At 37.3% G+C, this 25,852-nt stretch overlaps 4 protein-coding genes across 4 annotated transcripts; 1 reads left to right on the top strand and 3 right to left on the bottom strand.

Moving 5' to 3' along the window:
* The first annotated feature begins 29 nt into the window (after nt 1–29).
* LOC131799354 (structural maintenance of chromosomes protein 5-like) lies at nt 30–12,808 on the top strand. The gene is made up of 32 exons (XM_059117075.2): nt 30–209; nt 382–443; nt 763–842; nt 1,221–1,273; nt 1,465–1,567; nt 1,882–1,944; nt 2,045–2,107; nt 2,233–2,304; nt 2,596–2,736; nt 2,876–3,037; nt 3,503–3,574; nt 3,768–3,829; nt 4,028–4,103; nt 4,613–4,730; nt 4,899–5,053; nt 5,712–5,825; nt 6,061–6,155; nt 6,924–7,056; nt 7,264–7,311; nt 7,528–7,589; nt 8,083–8,149; nt 8,246–8,347; nt 8,751–8,942; nt 9,213–9,335; nt 9,518–9,643; nt 9,749–9,844; nt 10,021–10,074; nt 10,225–10,286; nt 10,517–10,622; nt 11,431–11,616; nt 11,909–12,004; nt 12,253–12,808. Exons 1-32 carry the CDS (start codon nt 58–60, stop codon nt 12,385–12,387), a joined length of 3,231 nt encoding a protein of 1,076 aa, XP_058973058.2. The 5' UTR covers nt 30–57; the 3' UTR covers nt 12,388–12,808.
* Nucleotides 12,809–13,057: 249 nt separating this feature from the next.
* Nucleotides 13,058–15,167, bottom strand: LOC131799348 (uncharacterized). The gene is made up of 2 exons (XM_059117066.2): nt 14,720–15,167; nt 13,058–14,491 (listed from the first exon to the last, which is right to left on the bottom strand). Exons 1-2 carry the CDS (start codon nt 14,856–14,858, stop codon nt 13,329–13,331), a joined length of 1,302 nt encoding a protein of 433 aa, XP_058973049.2. The 5' UTR covers nt 14,859–15,167; the 3' UTR covers nt 13,058–13,328.
* A 1,420-nt stretch (nt 15,168–16,587) lies between these two features.
* On the bottom strand, nt 16,588–19,254 carry LOC131790326 (extracellular calcium-sensing receptor-like). The gene has a single exon (XM_059107524.2). It carries the CDS (start codon nt 19,252–19,254, stop codon nt 16,588–16,590), a length of 2,667 nt encoding a protein of 888 aa, XP_058963507.1.
* Nucleotides 19,255–21,721: 2,467 nt separating this feature from the next.
* On the bottom strand, nt 21,722–25,207 carry LOC131790391 (nuclear receptor subfamily 2 group F member 1-A-like). The gene is made up of 3 exons (XM_059107598.2): nt 24,847–25,207; nt 23,508–24,020; nt 21,722–23,171 (listed from the first exon to the last, which is right to left on the bottom strand). Exons 1-3 carry the CDS (start codon nt 25,124–25,126, stop codon nt 22,894–22,896), a joined length of 1,071 nt encoding a protein of 356 aa, XP_058963581.1. The 5' UTR covers nt 25,127–25,207; the 3' UTR covers nt 21,722–22,893.
* Nucleotides 25,208–25,852: the final 645 nt, after the last annotated feature.

The raw sequence follows: 25,852 nt of genomic DNA, 5'->3' as shown, positions 1-25,852 counted from the left end.
TTTGGGAATACAAAATCCCGTATGCAAAAAACACATTTCGCGGGAAATTTCACTAAAATGGCGTCCAAACGGCCAAATTCCAGCCAAAGAGGTTACTTTGATTTGATCAAAAGAGGAAAATCTGCCGCTGCAGGCCAGTCTAATGAAGAAGATGAAAACGCCAGCTTTGTTGATGGTTCGATAGTGCGTGTGAAGATGCGAAATTTTGTGTAAGTATTCAATCTCAAGGAGCGCGTAACTATGTTTTTCAGGTCTGATTATCATGTGTATGTGTGAGTGATGCTTCTTTCGAAGATCATAATTACCTTTGATGTTCTTTAATTTCGTCTTTGATGTTTTAAACACATCCAAGATTTTTCTTAACTTTAAATTTTGTTTTAGGACGTATGCAGATTGTGAGTTTAAGCCGGGTCCACATTTAAATGTGCTTCTTGGACCAAATGGTATGTTCCAACATCCTGCTGTTTTATAAATGAACTATATCGGGAACCATGGGGGAGGGGGTGGGGGGGGGGGGGCAGAAGGATTTAAAGAATAGTAGAGAAATGGAGTGAATAAGAGACAGTCAGGACAAATTTAAGATATGTTTGAAGCTAGGAACAAACAAAGAGGAAATGGAGAAAAGAAAAATGGAAGAGATAAAGATGATGAAATAATGTACTATTTCCCAGGACTGTTGCTTCATGAATGAATGTATACTTGAATACACTTAGACACAATGATAATGTTGTGAAATGAATGGAGGGCTTCTCTTGTCAACAGGGACTGGCAAATCATCTATAGTCTGTGCAATCTGCCTGGGGCTTGCTGGTTCTACCAAGCTGCTTGGCCGTGCAACAGAGGTAGGTGTGAACCACTAGAAATTTTACATATATATATATATATATCTGATGTACATTTAGTACTCTCTATTCCTGTATGTTTACTCAACAGGGTTGCACCACAATTTGGTTAAATGAATTTTAGAGTTTGTGGAGCTACATTTACATGTTGGTGAACCCTGTATCACTTGTATGATCTTCCATATAGTGTCTATTTGTTTGTGTGAAAATCTGGTATACACAGTATTTACTTTGTCTGGCACTATGTGCGATTAGGGGGTGAAAAATTTTTTAACGTCTTGAGTGCCTATGGCTGAAATTATTATTTGAGACTTCTAGAGTACAATTGACAGTCTGTTATTAAGTCTTATTAACTTGCTGATAATAATATCTTCTTAGGTAAGAGACTTCATCAAACATGGAGCATCTCAAGCCATGATAGAGATTGAGCTGTAAGGAGCTTTATTTCCCTTATTAAAATGTGTATTTTTTTACAGGGTGAGGGACAAGAAACCCAGTTACATGATTTTTAACAGTAGTGGGAAATTGACTCATTTCAAGCAGACATCCTATCATTGTAATATATTTAGGTTTGAATTATTTTCTTTTTATTTGTTTATCCATGTATAATCACATCTTGTAGACACAATTCAAATGAAAGGAATCACATTATAACCAGAGAAATGTACAGAAATGAGAATAGATCCAACTGGAAAATTAATGGAAAGGGATCAACAATGAAAGAGGTATGCATACATGTTCAGTGTATTAGACTTGAAAGTAGTCATTGACTCTGTATAAACTGCTTCCTGCTTTGTGCAACTGCGTGTATTTTCTCTTCAAAAAAATTAAATCGGAACTGAAAGGCCTATCAAATGGTTTCCATTGTATCAAAGAAACTAAAAAGTATGCTGTTGCAATGTAAAGGTAAGTGTGTTTAGGTACTTCTTTTTTCTTTTTTCTTTTTTTTTCTTTTTTTCAGTGGAACATCTATTTCATGCAAAGCTTCAGCTGATTATCCTTGAAAGATAATGAAGTCTTTTGTTTTGCCTGTCCTTAGGTTCAAGAGCTGACCAAAAAGTTAAATGTGCAAGTTGGCAACCTTTGTCAGTTTCTTCCACAGGTACTGAAATGCACGACACACATGATAGTATCAAACACAATCCTCATTTAGTAATTGATTTAACTATCTTTCCTTTTCTCTTCAAAATGCCTTCTCACAGGATAAAGTGCAAGAATTTGCAAAGATGTCTCAGCAGCAGCTTTTGGAGGCCACAGAGAAAGCAGTGAGTGTAACCAGTGTGGCATTTAAGCATTCAACAGAAGTACTTCTTCTTTAAAGATACATGCAATTTTTGGTAAACAATCATGTAGGAAAATGAGTGTTGCTTATAAGTTTCTTTATTCATAGGTTGGACCACCCAAAATGTTTGATAGCCATCAAAAGCTCATTGAACTCAGGAAACAAGAAAAAGAACTAGAGGTTATTTGAGCCTGGAGCGGTGGATGCAACATAACTGATGAATATAAATTTTTCATGAGTATTCTACACACTTGCTTTTAACCTATGGGTCTTTTGTCCTAAGTAAACAGCTAGAGTGCTTTTCAATTTTTCCACAATTCTGCTATTTTACCTCTTAAGTCCATGGACATGCACTTGTTGAAAATTGCATCATAATTCAAAATTCCATCATTCACCTTCCACATTCAGAATGGATTATGTTTTTTACTCAAAAAATATTTATTATGTTTGCCTTTATACATGTATGAATAGGTTTCCCTCAGAAACGATAAGGAACATCTGGAAAAATTAGAACAGCAAAATGAACGTCTGGAACATGAGGTTAAAAGGCATCAAGAGAGAGAGCGACATTTACAAAAAGTGCAAATATTGGAAAAGAAAAGACCTTGGGCTGTAAGTCAGAAATTTTATGTAGAGAATGACATTTTTATACAAACTTTTAAACTGTCATTCCTGTTCATAAGAGAGAGAGAGAAAGAGGTAGGGAGTCTTTCTTTCACTGTTTAATTTATGATTTACTAATCTATTTCAGGAATATGAGCATGCCCGAAAAAAGTTTGTAGAAATTAAAGGTGAAAAAGAGGGGGTGAAAAGGAGGCTTGATGAAGTCAGAAAACAAAATGAACCAATGCAGAAACGCCTTGATGAAATAACAAGAAAAGTGAGACACCTTGAAAACTCCACCAGAGAGTTAGTAAGTGAACATTTAAAATGTATAGTTTTCACCTTCATTGTAAAGGGTTACCGTTAACTCACTACAATGTCCAGTTGTAAAAATGTATTTCTCAAGTGTTTGCCTGAGAAGGGAAGCATCTTGAAGACTTATCTGGAACAGCTGAACTGAGGACTGGGGGAGCTCCATTTTTATGCATGAATGGAATAGATTTTATAAATGGCATGCCTCCAGACCTTGATAGAAGCCTTCACCTGCCTTTCAGTGGCCTCACCAGAAAATTGTTGTAAAGTTTACATGTGGGTAACACTCCTGAAACACTCAGCTTAGCTTTGATATCCAAGGCTCTGTCATAAACTGGATGTTTAGGTTAAATTAACAGACTACAAGATGTGCATTTGCATGTGCAGTGTATCTTTGGGCATTTACAAAATAAATTCATAAATTATATCCTTCTGATGTGGACTTTTTGTCAACTTTACACAGATGGAGAAAGGCAGTGAAGTGTTGAAAAGAGCCAAGTCAAAGAGTGAGCAGATTGAAAAGAAAGGAGATAAGGTAACAGCTTCAACCTTATAACCGTCACAGTTTATGGACATGTTTCTATTTTACTTGAGTTAAATATCAAGAACTGTGAGGCTTCTCAACAAGGAATTTTGACAAACTCTTGGCCTTTAGTCAGTAAACATCATTGACAACACCATTGACAACAGTGTTCAAACATAAATGTCTGTTGCATTGTACACTGTAGATAGAAGAACTACGCACAGAATTAAAAGATCTGAAGGAAGAAGAGAAGAAGAGACAAAAACGGTAATAGCACTTCAGATATGTACTGTTTGTAATAATTATCATTTGTTGATTACTTGTGAGTGTTCAGTTATATGTAGGGTGCATGAAGACTGTGTGTATGCAAATCTAACTCAAACAGGAGATGAAAAACTCTACAGGTTTAGCAATTAAAGAAAATCTTTTAACAGTCATAACTTCATGTACCAAACTTTTGTATAGAATGAATGACTTGGAGAGGGTGATAGATGGACTGAGGAATGAACTAGACAACCTACCAGACCCATATCATTTGCAGGTACCCCCTCCTGGAAAATTTCAATGTTTGTTGGTTTTTTTAATTTAACTTTAATTTAAATTTAACTTTATTTTGTCTCCGCCTGGCCTCTCCTACTTTATATGAGGAGTAGCTTACATCCAAATTGTTGTTTAGTCACATGCAGAAATATTACATTATATTTTGGTACACCAAATTCCTCTGACTCCTGAGATAACTATCTAGTTACAGCAAAATAAGTGAAATACATTTTTACAGTAACTGTTAAGGTGGCATAATGAGACAGAAAGGATCTCGTGATCTGGTGATCTTTTCACAAACCTAATTTATGCTAGAAAGGAACAAATGAAAGAGAACAAAACAAGGCTGGCAAACTAATCATGTGCTAACAAGCTCTAGACAAATTTATTTTGACTCTACAGCATTGCAGACATGTTGTCTATGTCTAAAAGATTGAGAAGCATCTGATATTTACAATATTTCAGACTCAGTATTTTAAACTTTTTACATGATTTTCCTGTCCATGCAAGCCTCGTATCGATGAAATCAATGTTGAAGCTCGACAAAAGAACCGTGAAGTGATGACCATGCAAGGGCAAGCTCGTAGCATCAGAGATGAGGCAGATAGCTTGAAGGCTCAGGTTCAAGGTGATTTTACAACAGAAGCTTTTACTATTATACATACCTTGTACTTTCTATGCAGGATAATGATGCGCCTATGCAAGTTATCTTGTAACAATTATGCAGATTTCATTTTCTGATTGCCAGTAAAGTTTAATGAATGTGTTTCAATCTTACACTGTTTTTTCAACACAGACATAAGGAGCAGAATTTCTGAACTTGAAGACATGAAGAATCGTCGATTGGAGCATTTGCGGAATAGATATAAAGATACTTATAATGCTGTACTTTGGTTGCGGGCAAATCAACACAAGTTTCATGCTCCTATCCATGAACCAATTCTTCTTCAGGCAAGTTGTGCTCCCATAGCTTGATCAAGAAGGTCCTTTGCATCATTTACTAAGTACATTGTTCTACAAGGAACTTCATGTCATCCAGGCCTTGTATTCACTTCAGAGATAACTTAGTTCTCCTGTCTCTCCAAACGGATTTTACACCATTGACCCACATTGTACTTAAAGAAAAGGAAACATGTTTATACAAAATCATTATCATTTTTATTGTTTGCTGAAACAAGCAAATTTGCATCAAGTGTGAGGTAAGACTGAGGCCATTTTTCCCCTGATGCAGCCTGCAGGTGGGAAAAGGTGAGTAAATGACAAAGATGAGTTATCAGGTTGAAAGGGGGCTGAAAGGGATGTTATGGAATAAGAGGTAATGAGCAACTAGCAGATGCTTGGTATTTTACTGATGTTGGATGGTATCCAGTATCTCACATGAGAAAAGTCTACACATGGAGAACATTTTGCAGGAAAACATTGTGTTATAATCATACTGGTAGATAGAATATGTTGCATTTTGATTATCTCACCCTGGTCTTATCATTCATAAAAATGTATTTTGATTTTACATTGCAGGTTGTCATATCCAGAGTATGAACACAGAGTACCTATCTGTAAACTAAGTAATTACACATAATTTATGAGTCTAATGGTGATCTTTTGTTAGGTTGAAATGAAAGATGTGAAGAATGCTAAATTTATTGAAAGTGTTATCAACCAGAATGATCTCCGAGCTTTTGTATGCAGCAACAGAGATGACTTAAGACTATTCCTAGATGAGGTACAGTATAGACAGTATAGAATGAAATTTAATTTTGAAATAGTAAATCTCTCACTATGTGTAATTTGGAGAGTTTTTCCAGTATAGGTCACCACTTGAAAGTAAGAATGATAGTGTTCAGGTCACACTTAGAAATTGAAGATTCTTTTTGGATTTATGACTCAGCATAATACTAAATTAAATATATTTTACATAATTATATAAGTACTCTCTTAAAGCTTAATATATTTTGCAGGTGCGTGACAAACAAGGGCTTAGGGTCAATGGGGTTGCACCACCAGAAGAGGCTTTGGAAAGCTTCATGTCATCACGATCTTTAAAGGATTTAGGGTTTGTGGAAAAAAGATACATTATTTTGCCTCATCCCTCTGAACATTAGGCCACCCCCCTCCTACTTTCTCCCTTCACTCCCACCTCTCCCTCCAAATTTTTTTTGGGTTTGGACCCCTCCTATATGATCAGCCCACAGTATTGAGTGTTGATGAAACCAATGTGGCAGTATTTTTGAAGTGAACCATTTGCCAGAACAGGAGGAGTGCAACAACAAACAGCACAAGCACAACAGCCATGTGCTCAACACGACTTTTTTTTTTAATCAGCCCTTAACCCCTTTAACTCCCAAGATCTCATTAGTAATTCTCCTTACTGTCTGCTATATAGTTCTTGTAATGTTAGTTTGGAGAATTTAGTGTTGGATCAAATAATAATCCCCTAATTAAGATTTTTCTTTATTCTCATCACTAGTCTGCTTGATGTTGTATTGATATTGTAAGGAGAAATTCTGTCTTGGTCACTCATGGTAGTTAAAGGGTCAATATACAAACTCACCATACCTTTGTCACGTGATTGCTGACTTTTAGTTCTCAACTGAAACTTTGCATACTGCACATGATTGTGGAAATCTCTTAAAATCTAAAACTTTATTCTATGCTTTGTTCAAGTGAACTGATTCATATAAATTGCAGAAAGAAAGTGGGATACTGTTTAGATTTTTTTGTTACTTTCAAAATGAGACTCTCAATTGAATCAGTGAGAATTCCGTTATTATGTACCTCCTGTGGCTATTTTGAAACCTTTTTTATGTTCATGTTACGGTAGGAAGTGGGGTTTTCACTGTTATCTGAAAGACTTGTTTACTGCTCCTGATGAAGTGATGCGATATCTGTGTCATCAATATCGTCTTCATGAAATTCCTCTAGGGAATGATTGGACAACCAAGAATGCAGATAAGGTGGGTTGATTCCCACAATGAAATTTTGATACATGATGTATTATAATGGTGTATATCTAAACCTAGTAGTATGGTTGTGCTGTAATAATGTTCAATTGGGAACTTTTTTTTTCTCTTAAATGGACCTTTTAATGTTGGGGTAGTTTAAAAACAATGTACTGATAAATGAAATCACATTCTAAACATTTTACTCATATTTTGTTTCAGGTGATTAGCGAATCAGGTGTTACAAGTTTTTACACCTTAACTTCAAGGGTAAGCCCACAATCGACAAGACATTCATCTAGAGTTTATTACCAAAAGAAGGTGGTTGATAGTTTTACAAAATTATGAAATCACTTAATTATGGATGCCCTTAATTACCTTGCTCCTATTACCAAGAAGTGTTACAGTTATCTGGACTGTACATAATTATATGAGTAATGTGTATGGCTTTCTAGATTGGCATAACTGTGTGTTTTTCTCCCTTAGTACACTGTGAAGCGGTCCTTATATGGCAATCGGGAGAGATCAACTGTAGTTGATCATGTAAGGTAGGGAATTTTGTCTTGCCAAACTGACAGTTATTCAACAAATCAATAAAGGAGGTACCTGTTAGTTTCTAAAGGAGCTGCAGTGCTGCATCATTGGGGGAATTACAAAATAATTGGTTTTATCAACTAAGTTTTTAAATGTAAACTGGCCACCATAAAGAGGTTCTAAAGCTGGCATTTCCAGCATTAGCCTTTTGCTCTGACAAAGATACCCAAACTGCAACTTTAGAAACTCTGACCCAAAACCTCAGCTTTACAAACCCTTAACAGTAGTCAGTTTATATTATCGACTCAGTTGATTAAAACCAAATTATCTTGAAAGTTATTCAGTAATTTGGATACCAGATGATAGGGGTATAGCACATGGGTACAGTACATGTGTACAGTTTGCATTGATCAGTTGATGAAATGCTCCCAATATACACCAATTAGGTATGTGTTCTACTGGTATTTGTAAAGCTAGAATCACCATTGTGCCATTTTGATTTTCCAGAGATGCCAGGTTGTTTAACATTGCTGTTGATGCAGAGAAGAAAAGACAACTTGAATTGGAACAACAGGTACATTGTGCACTCTTTGACTATTATTTGAGCACTCTCCTCATTGACTTTTATTTTACGCAGTTCTATATAACATAAGTTAATGGTCAATTCCAGGATGTCAGCCACCAAGTGCAGCAAAAAAATGAAGAGTATGAAAGCTTAAGTGAGAGAGAGAACAGCTTACATAAGGAACTGGAAAGTCTGAGAAATAAGAAGGTTTGTGGTCACTTAAAAGACAAGTTCTCTATGTGGTATCTGTGGAATAACTGTTTATCTAACTTCAAAATACGTCATTTTCACAACATATTTATACAATGTAAGACTAAAGTGAAAAAATAAAGTACCAAAATTTGTCACAGATAAACACTCAGGGTATGCACACAAGTAAAAGAACACAAGTCATGTTTTAGGGGCTAGAGTAACTCTGCACAGAAAAGTTTATTGTGAATTTACAGTTTTGAACAGTTTGTCTTAATCATAATCTCCAGCAGGGTCATTGTACTCGCAGGGTATCTGTTGTATATTAGTTCTTGTTAAATGATTGTTGCTAAAGGTAACATTTCATTTTTATGAACACCTTTTTTGCCATGGAACCATTTTTTCTTTTCGACCATAACAGAAAGAATTAACTTCACAAACACAAAGGAGAAGAAATTTAGAGAACCAGCTGGGAGCCAAGCAAAAGAACCTGGAAACAATGCAGAAAGCAACACCAGACTTAGAAGGAAAGGCAGAAACAATTCAGCAACAGATTGTGAGGATTAATCACCAGAGAGCACAACTTGCTATGGAATATAAAGATTTTGTCCGTGTAAGCATCATGCACACTCTTATTATTGATAGCAGGGAAACAGGAGCTTAAAACTTTGTGTAGTATGTATAGATGACAGTTAGTGACTACTGCCTAATGAAACAAAAAGCATTCAATTTTTACACAAATGAGCTGTGAATAATGTTAATGTACATGTAGGTGAAATGGTTATATGTACTATTTTACTGGTAAGTAACTTTTCAAAGAACAGTCTCAATGCTGGGTGAAAAAATTGGCAACTGTTAAACATAGTTTTGCTTCACTTGCTAGGAATGCACCACAGTTTCCAAAGAGAAACTGGTACAGAGTCTTCAACAGGTGCAAACCACTGTTGAGAAATCCAAAGTGGAAGAGATGTTCAGGGAATCATCACAACAGCTGAACATGCTTGAGGTTTGTTTGGACCATATGTGGTTCATCATATATAAAGAGGATAAGACATGATTTTGGTCATAATGCTGTAATGTTATGAAAATGTGTCAAAACAGATTAGTTGTCCTCTGTAGTCATTATCCTTTCACTGTAAACTAGAGTCGATGCTTCTAACTTTGTATGTTTTACCTGTGATTCTTAAGGGAGAATATCTCAGAATAAACAACACCTTAGATGTGCAAAAGAAATTGGCTAAAGACCTGAAAAAGGTTGCTCATGAGAAAACTGGAATTCCTGATGGAGCAGATATACCTGATAAACTTAAAGAGGTAAATGAAGTTAATATCAAATTTATCTGATGGAAGCAATTTCTTTTCCTAGTTAGGTTTCCATCTTTAAATTCCTCAAATTAATATTTTATTTTAATTTTTAAGGCATTTAAGCTGTATCCTGATACACTAGAAGAAATAGATGAGATGATCCATGATGAGAAAGCTAGAATTGAATGCCAATACCAGAGCAACCCACAGGTAGAGTGTAAATACTGTTACATAACTGGCAATCAGTCAAATACCCCTAATGTTGGTGGAAATAGACCTCAGAGTCAGCCAGTCACACATTTATCTGCTCTTAGCATCAACTTACTGCCATGCAAAGAAGATAGTTTGGATGCACTGAACATTTTTATTTTATGTATTTTTTTCAGGTGATTAAAGATTATGAAAGGCGTAAAAAGGAAATAAATGTGCTCAGTGGGAAGGTAATAATTATTATGTTTGAGTTAAATGAAAAAAAAAAATGCACACAAACTCTTACACATACATGTGGTACATCCTGTGACTCCCACCTCTAATAATTTGTCAGGGCATTCATTCAAAATATATGGTTAGCATTGTATGTACTACTTTAGGTTCAGGCACAAGAAACAGACCTAGAGACAGAGCAAAGAGAAATAACAAGTCTTAAAGAAAGGTAAAAAGTGCTCAAAACGAAGGCTGGTATTTAATGAAGGTAATGAATGTTGAAAAGAAGCAACATTGTGGCTGGTATAATAATTTGATAAGTTTTACTTAAGTTTGATTTTATTATCATTAACTACATTTTTGACAGCCATTAAAGTATGGCACTCAAATAAAGTGAAGTTTACAAACTACAGATATAGTTATGTAGTTATGTACTGCTAACATTCTTTATCTTTTAAGTTGGCTGACACCTTTGCAAGAACTAGTTTCACAAATTAATGAAAAGTTTGGGGAGTTTTTTAGAATGATGGGCTGTGCAGGAGAAGTTGCTCTTTCAACAGAACAGGTTTGTGTGCTTTGCTGTTCTTTTTTAAGGGTGTGCAGGACTGGTTAAATAGAGAATAATACATGGTGTGCATAAATATGGAATTTCTCTTCGAGTTGAACACGAGAAGAGAAATTCCATATCTACAAGCAAACATGTCTTATTTTGTTTATCATATAAACACAATAGCCCTTTACTGGGAAGAAAAGCTGACTTCATTAATGAATGAAAATAAATGAATCGACAATCCTTGAATAATAAGATGAAAAAATGTGTCAGATCATGATTACAAAAACAACAATGGTTGTAATTTTCAATTTACAAAATTCTCATTTATTGACTTTGTCCTTACCAACAGAAGAAGTCTTTCAGGTAAACAGCCTAAATCAGCCAGTGGCAAATCTTCCAGTTGTCAATTTTCATTCTCAGCCAAGAGAAATGCTAACACCATAGCCACTGAATATGCAACTTTCAGTTTTTCTTTTAGAATATTGATTTTCTTCTCCTTCTAGGAAAGTTTGAACCTCATTGTCTGTCAGTGACATGGGTTTTTTAGTCTTTGTGTTTTAGTGTTAGTGTTGAGCTGCCATAATTTGAGAAAGCTCCAACAGACAACTTGTACTGAGAATCGTGAAGGCTTTGCTTTTCATTCATCAACCTGACAGAGTGGTGTGTAAGCAGCTGATTGGCTATATTGACACACATGAAAAAATACGATATTTTTTCACATGTGTTGTTACGGCTTTTCTCAGGGCCGGAAATCCTTGTATAACACCACAGTTTATGTAATGATTATTAATGCTTCTCATCTCTTTTGTTTATGTGACAGGGTGAAAACAACTTTGATAAATATGGTATCCAGATTAAGGTGAAATTCCGTGCAAAGGACAGTCTCCATGTTCTGACTCCATTCCATCAGAGTGGTGGAGAGAGAAGTGTATCAACCATGTTATATTTAATGGCCCTACAAGAACTTACTAAATGTCCCTTCAGGGTGGTGGATGAAATAAACCAGGTATCAGATATAAATGGTGTCCATCAAAATAATTAGTGCGAAAACACAGTTGATCCTTGTGTACAGAGAGGTCTGTATCAGCTGGTCAGCAACCTGAACAATTATTTTATTTTTAAATCACACTCATGTTTTCAAGTGACCATTAGCAATTTTCCAAACTTTGTGCCAAGGATGCACTACATAACTGATTTGAATCAAATAAATCAGCATTAATGAGCACTGCATGTTATTTTTAGGTCCTTTTAATGTTGCATGCCTTCAGATGGTTATAAAAGATGATCTTATTTTTTAGGGCATGGATCCTAACAATGAGAGGAGAGTTTTTGAACTTGTGGTTGAGACAGCTTGTCGACCTTATACCTCTCAGTATTTCTTAATAACTCCCAAGGTATGGAAAAAAACACCTTATGAGAAAATTGACATGCAGGATAAAAACTACCTCTTATACATGTACACTGTATTTATTTGCTACTCTCTACATACATGTACATCCACAGGGTACATTTAAACAAAACTTACACATACACATATCCACAACTGGTACCAGTAGAGTGATTCAGTAGCATAATTTTGTAGTCAGTACTTCTCTGGAAAGTTTAATTTTTCATCTAACTGTAAACTCTCTTTCTTTTTCAGCTACTTCCAGACTTGACATACAAAGAAAAGATGACTATCCTCTGTGTTTTCAATGGTCACTATATGGTGCCACATACTGATTGGAATATTGGGAAATTTATTCAAAGGAAAAAGGCACTACAAAGTCAAACCTAGATATCATTGTATTGGGTTTGATGTAGGGCCACTGAAGATACATCATTCTGCTGTTGACTTTTCAGAGAATTGATATTCACAGCTTGGAATTATTTGTTTTTGTTATTATGAAAGAATGATTGATGCCAAAATCAGAGATGGTTAAAGGTTACAAAATTGTATTGGGTAATGAACCTGCCATAAAGTGTGAGTGGTTATGCAGAAATTCTCTTTTCCTTTATTTGCATATAAATACACATTTTGTGTTGTCATTCTTAATGTTAGTTTGGCTGTCCTGTTTTCCACAGAAAGGAATTTGGTATATTCTGGTGCATTGCTGCTGTAAAGGAGTCAGCAAATGTATCTTACAGCCTTAGTTACTCACTTTGCTATGAGGTGCAAATTAAATAGTACCTATGAATAAAGTGTTGGAAATTTAAAACAGTTTTGCTGTTCCGAGTTGGGATTTGTACATGGGATTGTTTGTACTTGCACTAATTTCTCTTTTTTCCCACTAGTGATAGTGTTACAGTACTGTAGATGCCTATAGTGTCCTTTGAAAACTGAACTGAACACTGTCATGGTTCTTTCATTGGGATTAGTGGTTATGATTTGTCTCTAGTCTTAGTTTGTCTAAGGTTTATGGACAATACTTTTTTGATAGCAGATTGAGATGTGGACTCAAAAGAAATACAGTGTGTTAAATGGTTTATTCACTTTTCTTGAGGCCTTGATAAAATACAAACAGCAATTCTCGATTAACTAACAAGATTAAAGATACAAATAAGTACAAAAGATTAAGTCTGTCCCATGTCATACACAGCTGCCTGATCCTCTTGACTACATATGCCAATGGATATGATTAATTATACTCAACTTTTTTTTTTAGTTTGTATTTCTAATACTTTTTCCACATTTTTTTTTTAAAACTGGTAGGACCTTGAAGAACTAGTATGTTTTCTTTATGCTGGACAATTAACCCCACTCAATTTCGCAACAAGAACTTTCCTTAATGTAGTTGTAAGCTGTTCTAATTCTTGCACCTGCTTGCGCAGTTCTGCATTACTTTTCTCAAGTTCCTCCTCTTGTTGGAACAGATCTTGTTCTTTCTGCCTTCTGGCAGCACGAGCATGTTTTGAAGCAATGTTATTCTTTAATCGTCTCACTGTTTGTTTGTCAAGAGTACTGGAAATGCTCATAAATTCATCATAATCGCTCTCCTTGTCTAAATTCTCATATTTTACTTTCTTAGATGGTGATTTACAAACATCAGCAGAATTAACTCTCTTTCTTTTCCGATTAGATTGAACATGAGCACTGCTTTCTTGACTAACTGTACAAACACCACCTTCACTTGGCAAACTAACATTGTGTGCATGTCCAAGATCATCAGAAAGAGAAAAAATGTCAGCAATGTCCACAGTCACAGTTGAAATATTTTCAGAGCTACTGGCCACATTCTCAACCGACGTTGGAGAAGCTACAGGCACAATGCTAACAGAAGACTGTAACAGCTCTTGAGTGAGAAGAGTCAGTGCATCTGATGTTTGGATGACTGTGATTTCTTCTGCAGCTGTATCAGCCATTTTTTCTCCGTTAGAATCAGAGGTAAGTTGATGAGTACACATTAGAAGACTTTTGCAATCCTCTTCCAGAGACACAACATCTACTACACTCTCAGGGGAGAGTGCCATGTCAGTCAAGTCTCCAGCAGATGAGAAGACCTCAGAATCACTACCTAGTGAGACAGCATCAATTGCATCACTACCAGGGGAAGCCACATCTGAGTACTCAGTAGTTCCAGCAGTCTCCATCCTCACTACATCTGACTGGCAGATGTCTGAAGTGGAGACTGGCAATGTATGCTCCACTCCGAACCCTAGATCCATTGTGTCAAGATGTGGGAGATCTGGAAACAGGTCGTCGATATCAAGGTATTGCTCGAAGAAAGGATTGTCCATACCGCCTGGTGACTCACAAAAGTCCAATAAACTTTCTATTGGATATTTTGCTGTTTCTGATGGTTTGGCGTTCAACTCATCAAGGAGCTCGAGGGCAATGAACTCGTTATCTTCAGCATCAATCTGATGTAAGCTTCCAGTGTCCTCCAATGTTTCCAATTTATCTAGAAACGAAAACAGAAAACGTTAAGAATTGTTTGACACGAATGAGATGGTAAATTAACTTTACAGCTGCGATTAAGTTTTGCTTTCAAGAGGAGTTACGACTTGACTGATGGACAGAGGTATGCCGGCAACAAAGAAATTTACAGCTTAACTTCAATACTTTGTCTTTGTTCGATACTTTTCAGAAGAAATCACTGCCTTTCAAGATAAAACTATTCAAACCTTACCATTTTGTAGATCATCAAACAGGCCGCATGAATTCAGAGTCCAGGGTTTGTTTCCATTGTTTTCGTGTGTTTCCATTTTCGTTTCCTTCTTGCCGATGTATCGATTTTTTTCCTCTACTTCGATCGAGCCGCTTTCCATGCGGTCGATTTTTTCGAGGTAAGGATCCTTCGGAATGTACCATGTTGAAGATTTCTGCGACAGCGAACTTACTAAGCATTGTGACGTCTGAAATAGAGATTCGTTAACAGTCGAAACTGCCGTTGTGTGGCTTAAGCCTGAACTTTGTAGAGAATGTTTTCGAGCGCCGACTCGTCTAAAAGCGGCGCCAACGCTGTCGATCTAACGCAGACCAAACCCGACGAAGACGTAAAATTTCCTCGACGTACCTCACAAGGAAAAACAAAATTGAAGATAAAATTTGTGAAGTTATTGCACTCTTTATTCAGATGGTGGTGCAATAGTTGTGCTATAATTCTTCACTTACGTCAACATGAACCAATCACAGGCCGCGTAAGTTTAGTTTGTGATGTCATTTTTGACCAATCATGTGTTGATTTTATCAACAATGAAAACCAAATAAATTATTTATTTTATTCGACTAGGCCGTTCAAGCCGTTTGTACTCGTCCAAACAGGAGGTGAATAAACCAATATTTACGCCACAGATTCAAGAGGAAGGATAATTCAAGAAATGCAACTAATGTTCATTTTAGTCATTGTTATGAAGTGAGTCTTCAGATGTTTCTTCGCTTTGCGAACAATCAGGCCGCTTTGAACTTGTGCATTAGAAATTAATCTAAAATAGGAATTTGTTTGGTTACCTGATTTTCTCTTTTTTTGTTTGTTCTTTATTTTATTTTATTTATTTATTTGGTCTTTGCATGGCTAAAATAAATTTTGTTGGGAAAACCTTTCGTAATGGTGCAACTTTCTATACTCTTTGGACCAAGAGCAATGTGACGTGAAGGGTATGATAACTCACTTATAATTTGTTGTCGAAGTGTGTTTCGCCGTAATTTTTTGTTCCTTAAGTTTAAAAATGGTTGAGTCTTACGAATTTGAAGGTGAGTTTATAACTGGGCTGATTTTGTAGAAATGTGTGGGAAAAAGCTCTGGGTGCTTAAGATCTAGATTGAATGTCCTTCAACTCTGGACAACAAAAACATTCGTCAGCCGTAAGATAGCTTCGCAATGTCCTCTCCAAAGACACCATTCATTCAGTGTTTCCGACTCTCGTAAAATAATCAATCGCAGCTTCTGTTTCCTCGATGCCTTCTTCGCTTGGAGAATAACTGGAAGGGTTATAAGCCACCCATATTTGTGAAATAGAGACCTACAAATGTAAAATTTGCACATAATATGCGCTGCTAAGCAGCATTTGCAATTGAGATGAGTGTTTTATTTCCACACCACAGACGTCACATTCAACCGCTGATAATCCTTTTGAGCCGACGGTTTTACGGCCGCGAAAAAGGGAACTTCAAATCTAATTTCCTCGTAAATAACAAGAAGTGAACGAAAATGACTACCGATAATTTATCTTACTCCTCTAAAGCTAACTAGAAATGAGTGCCGATAAAATGACAATTTTAAGACTTCATTTCCTCATTAAGAATACATGCAACAGAATAAGATTTGACTGATGATTAATGAGACCTCTTACTTCCTGCTCGTCCCAGTCCATTCCCGTTCAGACACAAGAATACTGTAAGGGTGGGCGAACTTAGGACGAAATCACAAGCTTCTGTAGCTAATCCATCCAGACTAGAATACACCCTTTTATCATTACTTTATCTGTGTTCATTTCTATTTTGTCAGAAAAGGTAAATATGCCTCTTTTTAGTTTGGCACCAGGGCTCCTAGCTCCACTAAGTAATTCCCTCTCCATTGCGTGATTGGGATGGTAATGATTGCCTAAAAGTGTAGTCTGACACCTGGCATCTGACAGCTGCCGTCGTGTTTTGTTCCGGATGAACCAGAATCACATACAACTTAGGAGCAAACATACATCCCAACAAGCCATACGAGCTCACAAGTGTAGTTACACAAGTCACGATGGTTACACTTTGGCTTTCTAGGCCTGCAAAGTCCACTGGGAAGTAAGCTATGGTGGAAAGAAGGAGAATGTACATTGCAAAACCGATGTACCTCGCTTCGTTGAAGTTTTCAGGTAACTTTCTCACTTTGAAAGCATGAATGGTGCAGATAGCAGATATCAAAACGAGGTAGCCGTTGATTGCGATATGCAAGCTGAAGCCCAAAGAAGAACTGTGTGGGCGACAAGTCAGAAAAATGTACTCGCCTCGTTGTATAACTCGTGTCATAAAGGGAGCGTCCAGAAAAAGCCAAAAAGTCAACAGAAAAAATACAACCGAGTTCAACAAAAAAACCAAGGTGGCTTGAACTTTTATCGTCAGAATGTACTGCTTCATTCGTTTGCCGATGAAATCATCACGGAAAGCACTTAGAATACGAAGAGTTTTAATCATGAGTGTCGCAACACACGTACCGAGCGCACTGTAGTTCAAGCAGTAAGCTAAACGGCAAGTTAGAGCAGTAGGTTGCATGATACTTAGGAACGTTTGAGCGAAGAACATGGTGATGGACAACAATAAGATTGCGCTTAGTTCACGGCTTGAAGCTTTCACGAGCGGTGTCTCTCGATGTCTCAATAGAACAAGGGACGAAAATATCGTAATTAGCACACCGAAAACTATAAAACCAGTGACTAGGTAACCTGTAGTGTCTGTCAGTTGGATGTTAACTATCGGTAGATCTTCGCACTCTGTACGATTTTCATTTGACCTCTGACCCGCAGGACATTCTGTGCAATTTCTAGACCCAGAGTCTGGATTAACAGAGCCCAGAGGGCATCTTGCACATTCCCAGCAGCATGCAGTTGTAACAGACTGCACAGTGCCTGGAGGACATATCACGGAACAAGCTGATGTGGGTGGAACACTCGCATTTGAAGACTTCCTACTCCATTTGATCTTATCGACTTCAAGCTGAAGTCTTACTCTGGAACTCCTATTCCAAGATCCGATGATTTGTTTGACATTTTGTGTAACCCCTCCCTCTTCGTGTCTATGAAAGTTAATAACTCCATAGGATGAGGTCACGGGGTCCCCTGACTCATCAAATAGAAATTTTCCCATAATGCCATTAAAAGAAACGTTCCTCAGGTACTGATCAACATCCAGCGGCCTCACTGATGGATGAATTTGAGGACATCTCCCCTCTGGGAGTAGACCATGAGGTTCCCTGCATAAATACATCATGTGGAGAGCATGCGCAACCGCATAAACTGCCTCGATTACATAAGGAAGAAAAGTGTCGTAGAGCTTTTGAACTACATTTTGAGTCAGAGTCGCATTCTCTCCACACGCACGGAGTTCAAGCGATTTTTTTATGGAGCAATTGAACTCTTTCGTCCAAACTTTTTCCCACCATTGAGACGTACGTTTCGTAATCATGTCCTTCGGAGTAATTGTTGCCAAATAAGATTTGAATTCTTCATTGTGATGATAAAATGGCTGAATGCCCAAGGCCCCATCCAGGACACTGAATAGTGATTGAATGTGGTTTGGTTGTTCTGATGCGAGGGCGTCACTTAAAATCCAGGTGCGATCGAGTAAATTCTGGTTCTCCACTTCGTGAATGAAAGTTCGTCCATAGCCGCCAAACAACCAAAGAACAACCACTCTGACATTTGAGCGCCTCTTTAGTTTGCTGACTATGACTTTAATTTTGTTCATGTAGTTTAAACGAGGAATGTATTCAGAGAGAGCTAAGCAAAATGACTTCCTTATGAAGGACTCCTTTTCAAGTGCCCACACTCCATATCTGCCATACGAATCATCAACAGCTACTGTGGCAATGTAACTCCAATCAAAGTATTCAAACAGATCCGCCATTGCACTTGCCTGCTGCTTGTCCGATGGCACTGTTCTATAAAAGTTTTTGTAGAACGGCGAGCTTAGTTCTTCACTCGTAGCAGCATAACTGACAGCTGGTATACCGGCGACTTTAAGCAAGCTTCCAACTAGGACGGAGCTGCCGGAGTCAGCTGGCCCAATCAGAGAAACAATTGGACTCGAAGAATGCGTCGCTGTTTTATTCCTTGCAAGTGCCCTGATAGCTTCCTGTGAGCATGCGTAGTGTGAGTCGCTACCTTTGACAAACTGATAAGTGGATTTCATTGCAAGCGCAGCACTCTCACAGTAGTCATGTATGTCATAGCCCAGTGTTATGTTTGGAAGCAAACTCGAGTCGTTGTTTATCTTTTCTATGGCGAATATCATTGCTTGAGCGTGACCTAATCCAGGGGCATTAAAATCACCGCAGTCCTCATTGTCAGTGCCTTTGTAATGAAGGAAAAACAAGCCACCAAGGGTTACGTTGCTAGTTTCGAAACCTGGTATGCTTGTGCTAGTAATGTGTTGCAACTGTTCCGAAATTGAATGGGATAAAGACAATAAGATACAGCTAAGTAAAAAAAGTGACGATATCATGTTCTCCAAATGGCAATCCATGGATAACTATCTCTGGCAGGAATTGGGTAAATAGAGCATCTTATCTCTATAGGTTAACACGTTTTGGACATCTTCAAAGATCTTCAAAACAGATGCCTGCAAAGAAATTAAGGTGAGCGCGTGAGATGAAAAGAAATGAGTAGACGAATTTTTACGCATAGCACCCCTTACCATAAATTTACAGTTCATGAATTCATGGAGTAAATGGTTTTAAGATGGTAATGAAAGTGAAAATCAACACGAATCACTGACGTTATAAATTGCCAACATTCTCGACGTTGTCTACAGTGTTGAGAGTTTGAAGTTCATGTAAGAGCGAAGACGTGTAACCACAATTACATATATATTTTGGTAGAAAAAAGCTTTAAAGATGTTATGAGAACATGTTAACTGTAATGCAAACAACTTTATGTCTTATAAAAAGGGATTATTTGGGTCCATAAGTCAGTTGTGCTGGCTCAAGCAAGGAAGCATTGTTTCTCCGGCTCTCATTTATTTTTGCTAATGGCTTGGGTCCTTCTGAGCAAAAAGTTTATTTGCTTATTCGCCCGAACTTCTGACTGAATGCATCAAGGTCCACCTTAATTTATATTTTTTAGTGACCATTCTTATCAAACTTTCCGGTTTTAAGCAAAGTACTTTTATAATGTGACAAGCGACAATAATGTGACAATAAAGCTTGCATGGACCCAAAGTTAATCAAACTACGAAGGGAGTAGGGTCAGCGCGATTATTGACTCAGTTACGACACATTTAGTAAATCTCAGGGCGAAAAGATGAACTAAATGATTTCCAGAAGATATTTAGAGATAACACCCGAAACCTTTTCGTTGAGTGTCTCGGCCGTATGCGAGCTGTTCTAGACATAAGCTTCAATTTACGTTTTTGAAAAAGGCTTAAACGACTGTGAATTTAGTGAAGATGCATCCCCGCCAACTTTTCGGCTCAGCTCAAAGCAAAGGTGTAATATTTCCTCATTTGATTACACTGAAAAGAAAGGGATTCTGCTTCGTGCGTAGTTGAAAGAACAGCAATGAATACAGTTCTTGGCACGATCGACGTAACGGAACCGAGGTAGACAGCAAACAGAGAAGAAATTAACAAATCTGATGCATTCATGACGATTGAAAGTTCAATATGATGAGATTTTTCTGGCCGGTAAAAAAAGCACTTACAACTCCATAACTTCTCCATTCGATTTCTTTTTCTTTGAGCTGATATGCCTAAGAACACGTATTTTCAATGATTTTTACTGAGCGAGAATGTTCTTTAACTGAATGCAAAAGGGTAGAAGTAAAAATTTGCTCGACTTTATAAATTGTCTCGAAATTAAACAAACTTTACCTCGAAATGTAGTCCTTTTCAACGTTATATTTAGGTATAGGACATGTTGTCGTCTTAATAAAGAGAGGAAAAAAAGGATGTAATGACTAATCGGTTACGAACCGACCACAACCTTCTGTTACGAGCAGAAATCTCTCACTGAGCCACGCACAATGTAGTAAAACGTTGAGTCATCTGCACCTTACCTCTGCTTGTGTCTTGTCTCCAGTTTTTCAGTTTATCATCGCCCTGGCTTACGGCTTGTTGTTATTTTCAGTTTTTTTCTAAGAATAATTAAAAAAGTTTCGCACCTCAAACAAAATTAATTTGAGGGCAGAAACACTCATGAAAAGATTTCGCACGTTCTCCTGATAATTGTTTGACCATAAGGGTCCATAAGGTGTTAGATCACGAAAAAAATTAAAACAGAGTATGATTTCAAAGCAGATTATTATCATTACAAAATTATGTCTTTAAGTACCTTTTTTTTGACGTGGAGCTTCTATTGATAAAACTGTCATCATTAAATTGATTTAGACACTAACTGTCAACATTAATTCCAGAAAACTCAATTTAGGCCTGTATTTTAACGTTCATGATTAAGATAAGAGAAAAGCCATTAACGTAAACAAAAGCATCGCGAATTGCTTTTGTTAGTTTTCTTTGTAATTATTCAACAAAAGAATCAATATCAAACGGTAACCTAAAGGAATCAATTTCCTGTTCGTGGACGGATCTAACTCAGAATCCACGTTAGACCTGAACATCTGGACAATTGTATTTTACAATCCTTTTTGTATCAGACGAATGGTACTGAAAAATGACGACAATTTCATCAGTTCTTTGCAGTGGCGTCCAAAATCCACGAGCATGAAAATAAAAACACAAAAATATAATGTTGCAAGGAAGAACCGACCATCAAGCACCAAAATTGAAAATTGATTCGTCAATCTGATGCTTTTACTTTTTCCTTGAGGCCTGGTAGAAAGGTTGATAGCACCCGCTCAAAGAGAGTCGAATGAGGATTGTAGGAATGAAGATATTATAATTGGAAAATGACAGCGGTAGTTTCAGTGAAAGACCAGTGAAACGAAAATGAATTACATTGTATTTATTTAAAGGCGCGCAACTCTTTCGTCTCGAAACATTTGGATGCTTAGTTACAGCAGTGAATCCAGGCTCTATAACTATTATTTGCTCAGAATAGGAAAAGAGGTAACTTTCTAAACAAACAAAGTGCGGTGCCGTGTCGGTGGGGGTGATACAAGATAAATTGGTTTTATCCCCTGAGTCGATAGATGCAAATTGGCCTGCATAAGGAGTTTCTGAAACTGAGGTTTCGAAGGATAGCGCGCGAAAGGTAAATAAAGAAAATAACCTCGTTTTGAGGTTTGTAGAAATGGACACTGATACATATTTTTTTAATTTGTGTGTGTCCTGGTACACGATATTTTCCTATAAATTGTTACAGAATTGTCATGATAAAATACTTTTTTTTGTATGTTATTGTGTTTACGTATAGATTATTCAGACATAGATCATTTGAGGCGCAGGGGTTTGATCAGACAGACGGTAAAAAATATGTTTGAGCATACGTGTGTTGCTAGTCACTTCAGATAACTGTTGGCAAATGATTAAATGCGTGCTATCAGTGACATGGGTTTAAAGATTGTGAGTGGAATCACTGCTACTTTCCTGGAGCTTCACGCCGCTGTTTTCGGCATGTCATCAGAATGATTATCATCACCGTTATCATTATTGTTATTGTATTTCTCATGTCACCTGAATATTTGCATTTTTCTTGTATTATGCGGTGTACTTCGTATGCATCACTTTTTTGTATTATTCTGGTATGTATCATGAAAATGTTTTCATTCGCTTGAGAGAATTAAATCTTTTATCTAATAAACCGATATAAGTTTCTTTCAAATCAAGACAAACTTCTTTTAAAGGGGTCATTGCAGATAATATATAAAGAGCATACTAAGTTATGATGATTTTATACGACTCTTTGACATCTTTTGACTATGTAAACAATTTTTTTGAGTTGCATCATCTTGTTCGACCAATCATTTTGGATCACTACTTCGTGAGGGTTAACATCGAACTTCTATTTTTGAGGCCCCGCCCCCACCCCACTTTGATAGCAATCACGGCCTGTCATCAGTGGTCGTTTTGATTGCTCGATAACCCGAATCACAGAAAGCTTAGCGATCAAACTGGGAGAAGGCTGATCTCATGGCGACTGATTATTTCGCTAGCTCAATATTCAATTTTCTCTTTAAATAGGTCCACTGACTGGTTATAGGGTGCCTCTCATGCCATCAAGGAACCATGAACAATCGGTGCTGTCGAGTTGCTGGTTAGCATCTTCTTGAGAACGTCTCCCATCGATGCTCCGCGCAAAACATCGGCGAAAAACAGCTGTTCAATAACTGTGGGCTCAATTTTCCTCAGAGATGACAACATGAGCAATAGCTTGCCAAAGCGAGTGGGTTGACTGGAGTATTGGGTTCTGATGTACTGCTCCAGAGAACTCTGGGAGGTATCTTGGAGGATCTCAATCTGCTGGGGCTGTGTAATTGGTGAACCGTCTAAGGAGACATTGGGTAAAAATTGCTTAATAAGCTCACGAGTCATAATGAGTGATTTGAGAAGAGAATCTTAAAACGGTTACTTAAATTGCCACACTAATACATGAGGTCTTTTTTCATCATAGTTCCACACTTCGTTATCCAGTAGAATCTTCGCTGCTGCCTACAGCAGTAAAAAAAAGGGCTCGTAAGAAGAGTTCCAATGGTGAGATGAGGAAACTTTCGTTTGTTGCTTAGTTGTGTCAACGTTTTACATCAGTGTACCCTAGGAATGCAATGCAATGTAGTCCAAGGAAACTATATCAACCAACTGAAGAAAAATTTAAACTTCCTCACCCGTTCTGAACAAGACGATGCACTTTATGTGAAAATGTTCTGTCAGATCCATTCCAAGCGAGCGGACTTTCTCCATCTGGTCCTGAAACAAGCGGGCATGCTCCATCCGCTTAAGGATATTCTCCATGGACACTTGCCTGGCCTGCATGTTCGCTGTGGCGTACAACTGCTGCATATACAGGTGAATTGGACTGCGGGCACTCTCTAGTACGTACAGGTCGCTCCACGCCATTTTAAGCAGCGTGATTTGATCGCTCTCTACCAGGTTATTAAATGTTGGCAGCTTTCGTGCCCAGTCCACCACAGAGAAGAGCACATGGGCGGCTAACTCATAAACGACTTCAGAAGTTCCCTGTGGTTGTGGGAACATTCCCATGTGAATATTCCCCGGATTGGACAGCGCAGGTTGAAGGAATGTAAATGGTAAAAGCCCCGGTGCGTAAAGCCCATTGGGATCTCCAAAATACGGGAAGGAGAAACCAGAAAAAGCGGGTAGCTTGGTTGTTTGTACTGCTGCACAAATGAACAAATTACATTTACTAATTTAGGGTTTGTATCTGGCTAAAAGAAATTCGTAACCCATAAGAATTTGAGAGGTAAAATTTCTGTCGCTGATTCGTTTGTGGTAACTCGGGTGTTCTCATGAAGGTCAAAAGCTGAGGGAAATTAAATTCAAGTAACAAGAGATCCTTCTAACAATTATCTGCCAATGACTACTATCTGATTGGTTGACAGGTTTTGATGACACGACGAAAATTGATCGGGTCAAAGCGAGGTCATGGTGCTGTTAAATGCTGTGGATCAAGAGGTTATTGTACAAAAAATTGAATCAGTTGTACTAATTGAAAGCAGTGCCTTAAAATTATGCGATGGAAGAATTAATAAAAAAAAAAACTCATTTAATACTACCAAAAGAAAATCTATTTGTAACTATATTTGGACATTCAAGTGATTATTGATGCAAACGAAACAAAACTGTTGATGATCCATGGAAATATGAATAGGCTGTTTTTGTTATTATTCTTTAACTTTTAAATTGAATACAAAAAGTTTGGAGTTCGATTCATTGTTTAAAAGAATAAACAGTTCAGAGATTTGAAATTTCACAAAAACCTTCGAGATTTTGTTTTGGGTTAGTATTAGTTGGTATGATAGTCAATTAGTAATTAACAATGGAAAGCTCCGTCAAACGTAAAGCAAAATCGAAAAAAAAAAATGAAAGAAATTACAAACAGATTACAGATCTGAGAAACCAAGCATCGAAAGCCTTTTTTTAAAACAAAGAATATTATGTTAAACACAAAGATTATGAATATGAATAACAAAAACATACGGTTACCTTCTTTCTTCATCCCAGTGCTGAGGCACTTTTGAAATCGGCAAGATGGACAGCGACTTCGATTGTCTCTATCCACTGTACAGTTGTTATTTCCACGGCAAGTGTATGATGTACTGTTTCGGACAGTGCGCTTGAAAAAACTTTTACAACCTTCGCATGTGCTGACTCCATAGTGTTTCCCGGTCGACTTGTCTCCACAAACAGCGCAGTCCAGTTTATCTGCTTCTGTTTTTATTTTTGAAAGTTCTGTTATGGTGTTGGTGTCAGTACATGCGGTCATTTTGTGATGAATTTCGGATTCAAATGACTTGCAGTTTTCAGTTCAAATAAACATGCATTGAGGTTTGGTTGAAAGCCGAGTCGTTTCAGTAGCAGCCACAGCTGTATTCAATTTGTCTTGATTATTAATTCAACAATGGCCCGGTCAAGCCACAAGCTCGACTCATGTCAAATATTTATTGTAAAAAGGTCGTTTAGGTTGTGCAATGAAAGGAAAACCTTTTTCACTACCTGCTATTCTACCTGTAACCCCTTTTAGCGTTTTTAACTATGTGAATAGGTTTTCTCGCCTGGAACTTAGAGAACCGTAAACGCCAATTTCACAAATTATCTATCTCTTAAGGATATATTTCCAGTGTAAAACTGAATACATTCTGTTCGCGAATAGTCTGTTTGCAGTGGAGGCAACTTAAAACAAACTTTGGCTCAGGAAGGACTTAGACTTAACTAAAACATTCACTCATGTGCGAATAAGGGAGTTGAATATCGTTATACTTAAATATTTTAACACGCTAAGCAACGCCGAAAATTGGAATCACATAGCATAATGACTTTTGGCCAAACAAAGATATGAATAGGTGATTCAAAAGGCAAAATACTTCTTGAAGAAACCATAGAGAGGGTGACTCTACTTTTAAGGGACTGGACTAGAAATAAAATGCTACATGAATGAACGTTTCTGTAAACTACCCCAGTAAGATTGTAAATGATTTACCGATAGAGAGGC

The sequence above is a fragment of the Pocillopora verrucosa genome, chromosome 4, assembly GCF_036669915.1.
Source record: "Pocillopora verrucosa isolate sample1 chromosome 4, ASM3666991v2, whole genome shotgun sequence".
In the NCBI taxonomy this organism is placed as follows: Eukaryota; Metazoa; Cnidaria; class Anthozoa; order Scleractinia; family Pocilloporidae; genus Pocillopora; species Pocillopora verrucosa.
This window is presented reverse-complemented; position numbering and strand designations above follow the sequence as displayed.

What these genes read in the sequence shown, in the direction of transcription:
- LOC131799354 (XM_059117075.2), top strand. Translation starts at nt 58, where the DNA reads ATGGCGTCCAAACGGCCAAATTCCAGCCAAAGAGGTTACTTTGATTTG. An exon ending in AGGGATCAACAATGAAAGAG is followed by an intron (nt 1,568 to 1,881) that starts GTATGCATACAT and finishes GCCTGTCCTTAG; the next exon opens with GTTCAAGAGCTGACCAAAAA. An exon ending in TTGAAAAGAAAGGAGATAAG is followed by an intron (nt 3,575 to 3,767) that starts GTAACAGCTTCA and finishes TGTACACTGTAG; the next exon opens with ATAGAAGAACTACGCACAGA.
- LOC131799348 (XM_059117066.2), bottom strand. Translation starts at nt 14,858, where the DNA reads ATGGAAAGCGGCTCGATCGAAGTAGAGGAAAAAAATCGATACATCGGC. An exon ending in GTTTGATGATCTACAAAATG is followed by an intron (nt 14,492 to 14,719) that starts GTAAGGTTTGAA and finishes TTTCGTTTCTAG; the next exon opens with ATAAATTGGAAACATTGGAG.
- LOC131790326 (XM_059107524.2), bottom strand. Translation starts at nt 19,254, where the DNA reads ATGGATTGCCATTTGGAGAACATGATATCGTCACTTTTTTTACTTAGC.
- LOC131790391 (XM_059107598.2), bottom strand. Translation starts at nt 25,126, where the DNA reads ATGACCGCATGTACTGACACCAACACCATAACAGAACTTTCAAAAATA. An exon ending in CACTGGGATGAAGAAAGAAG is followed by an intron (nt 24,021 to 24,846) that starts GTAACCGTATGT and finishes TCATTTGTGCAG; the next exon opens with CAGTACAAACAACCAAGCTA. An exon ending in CATCGTCTTGTTCAGAACGG is followed by an intron (nt 23,172 to 23,507) that starts GTGAGGAAGTTT and finishes ATGTCTCCTTAG; the next exon opens with ACGGTTCACCAATTACACAG.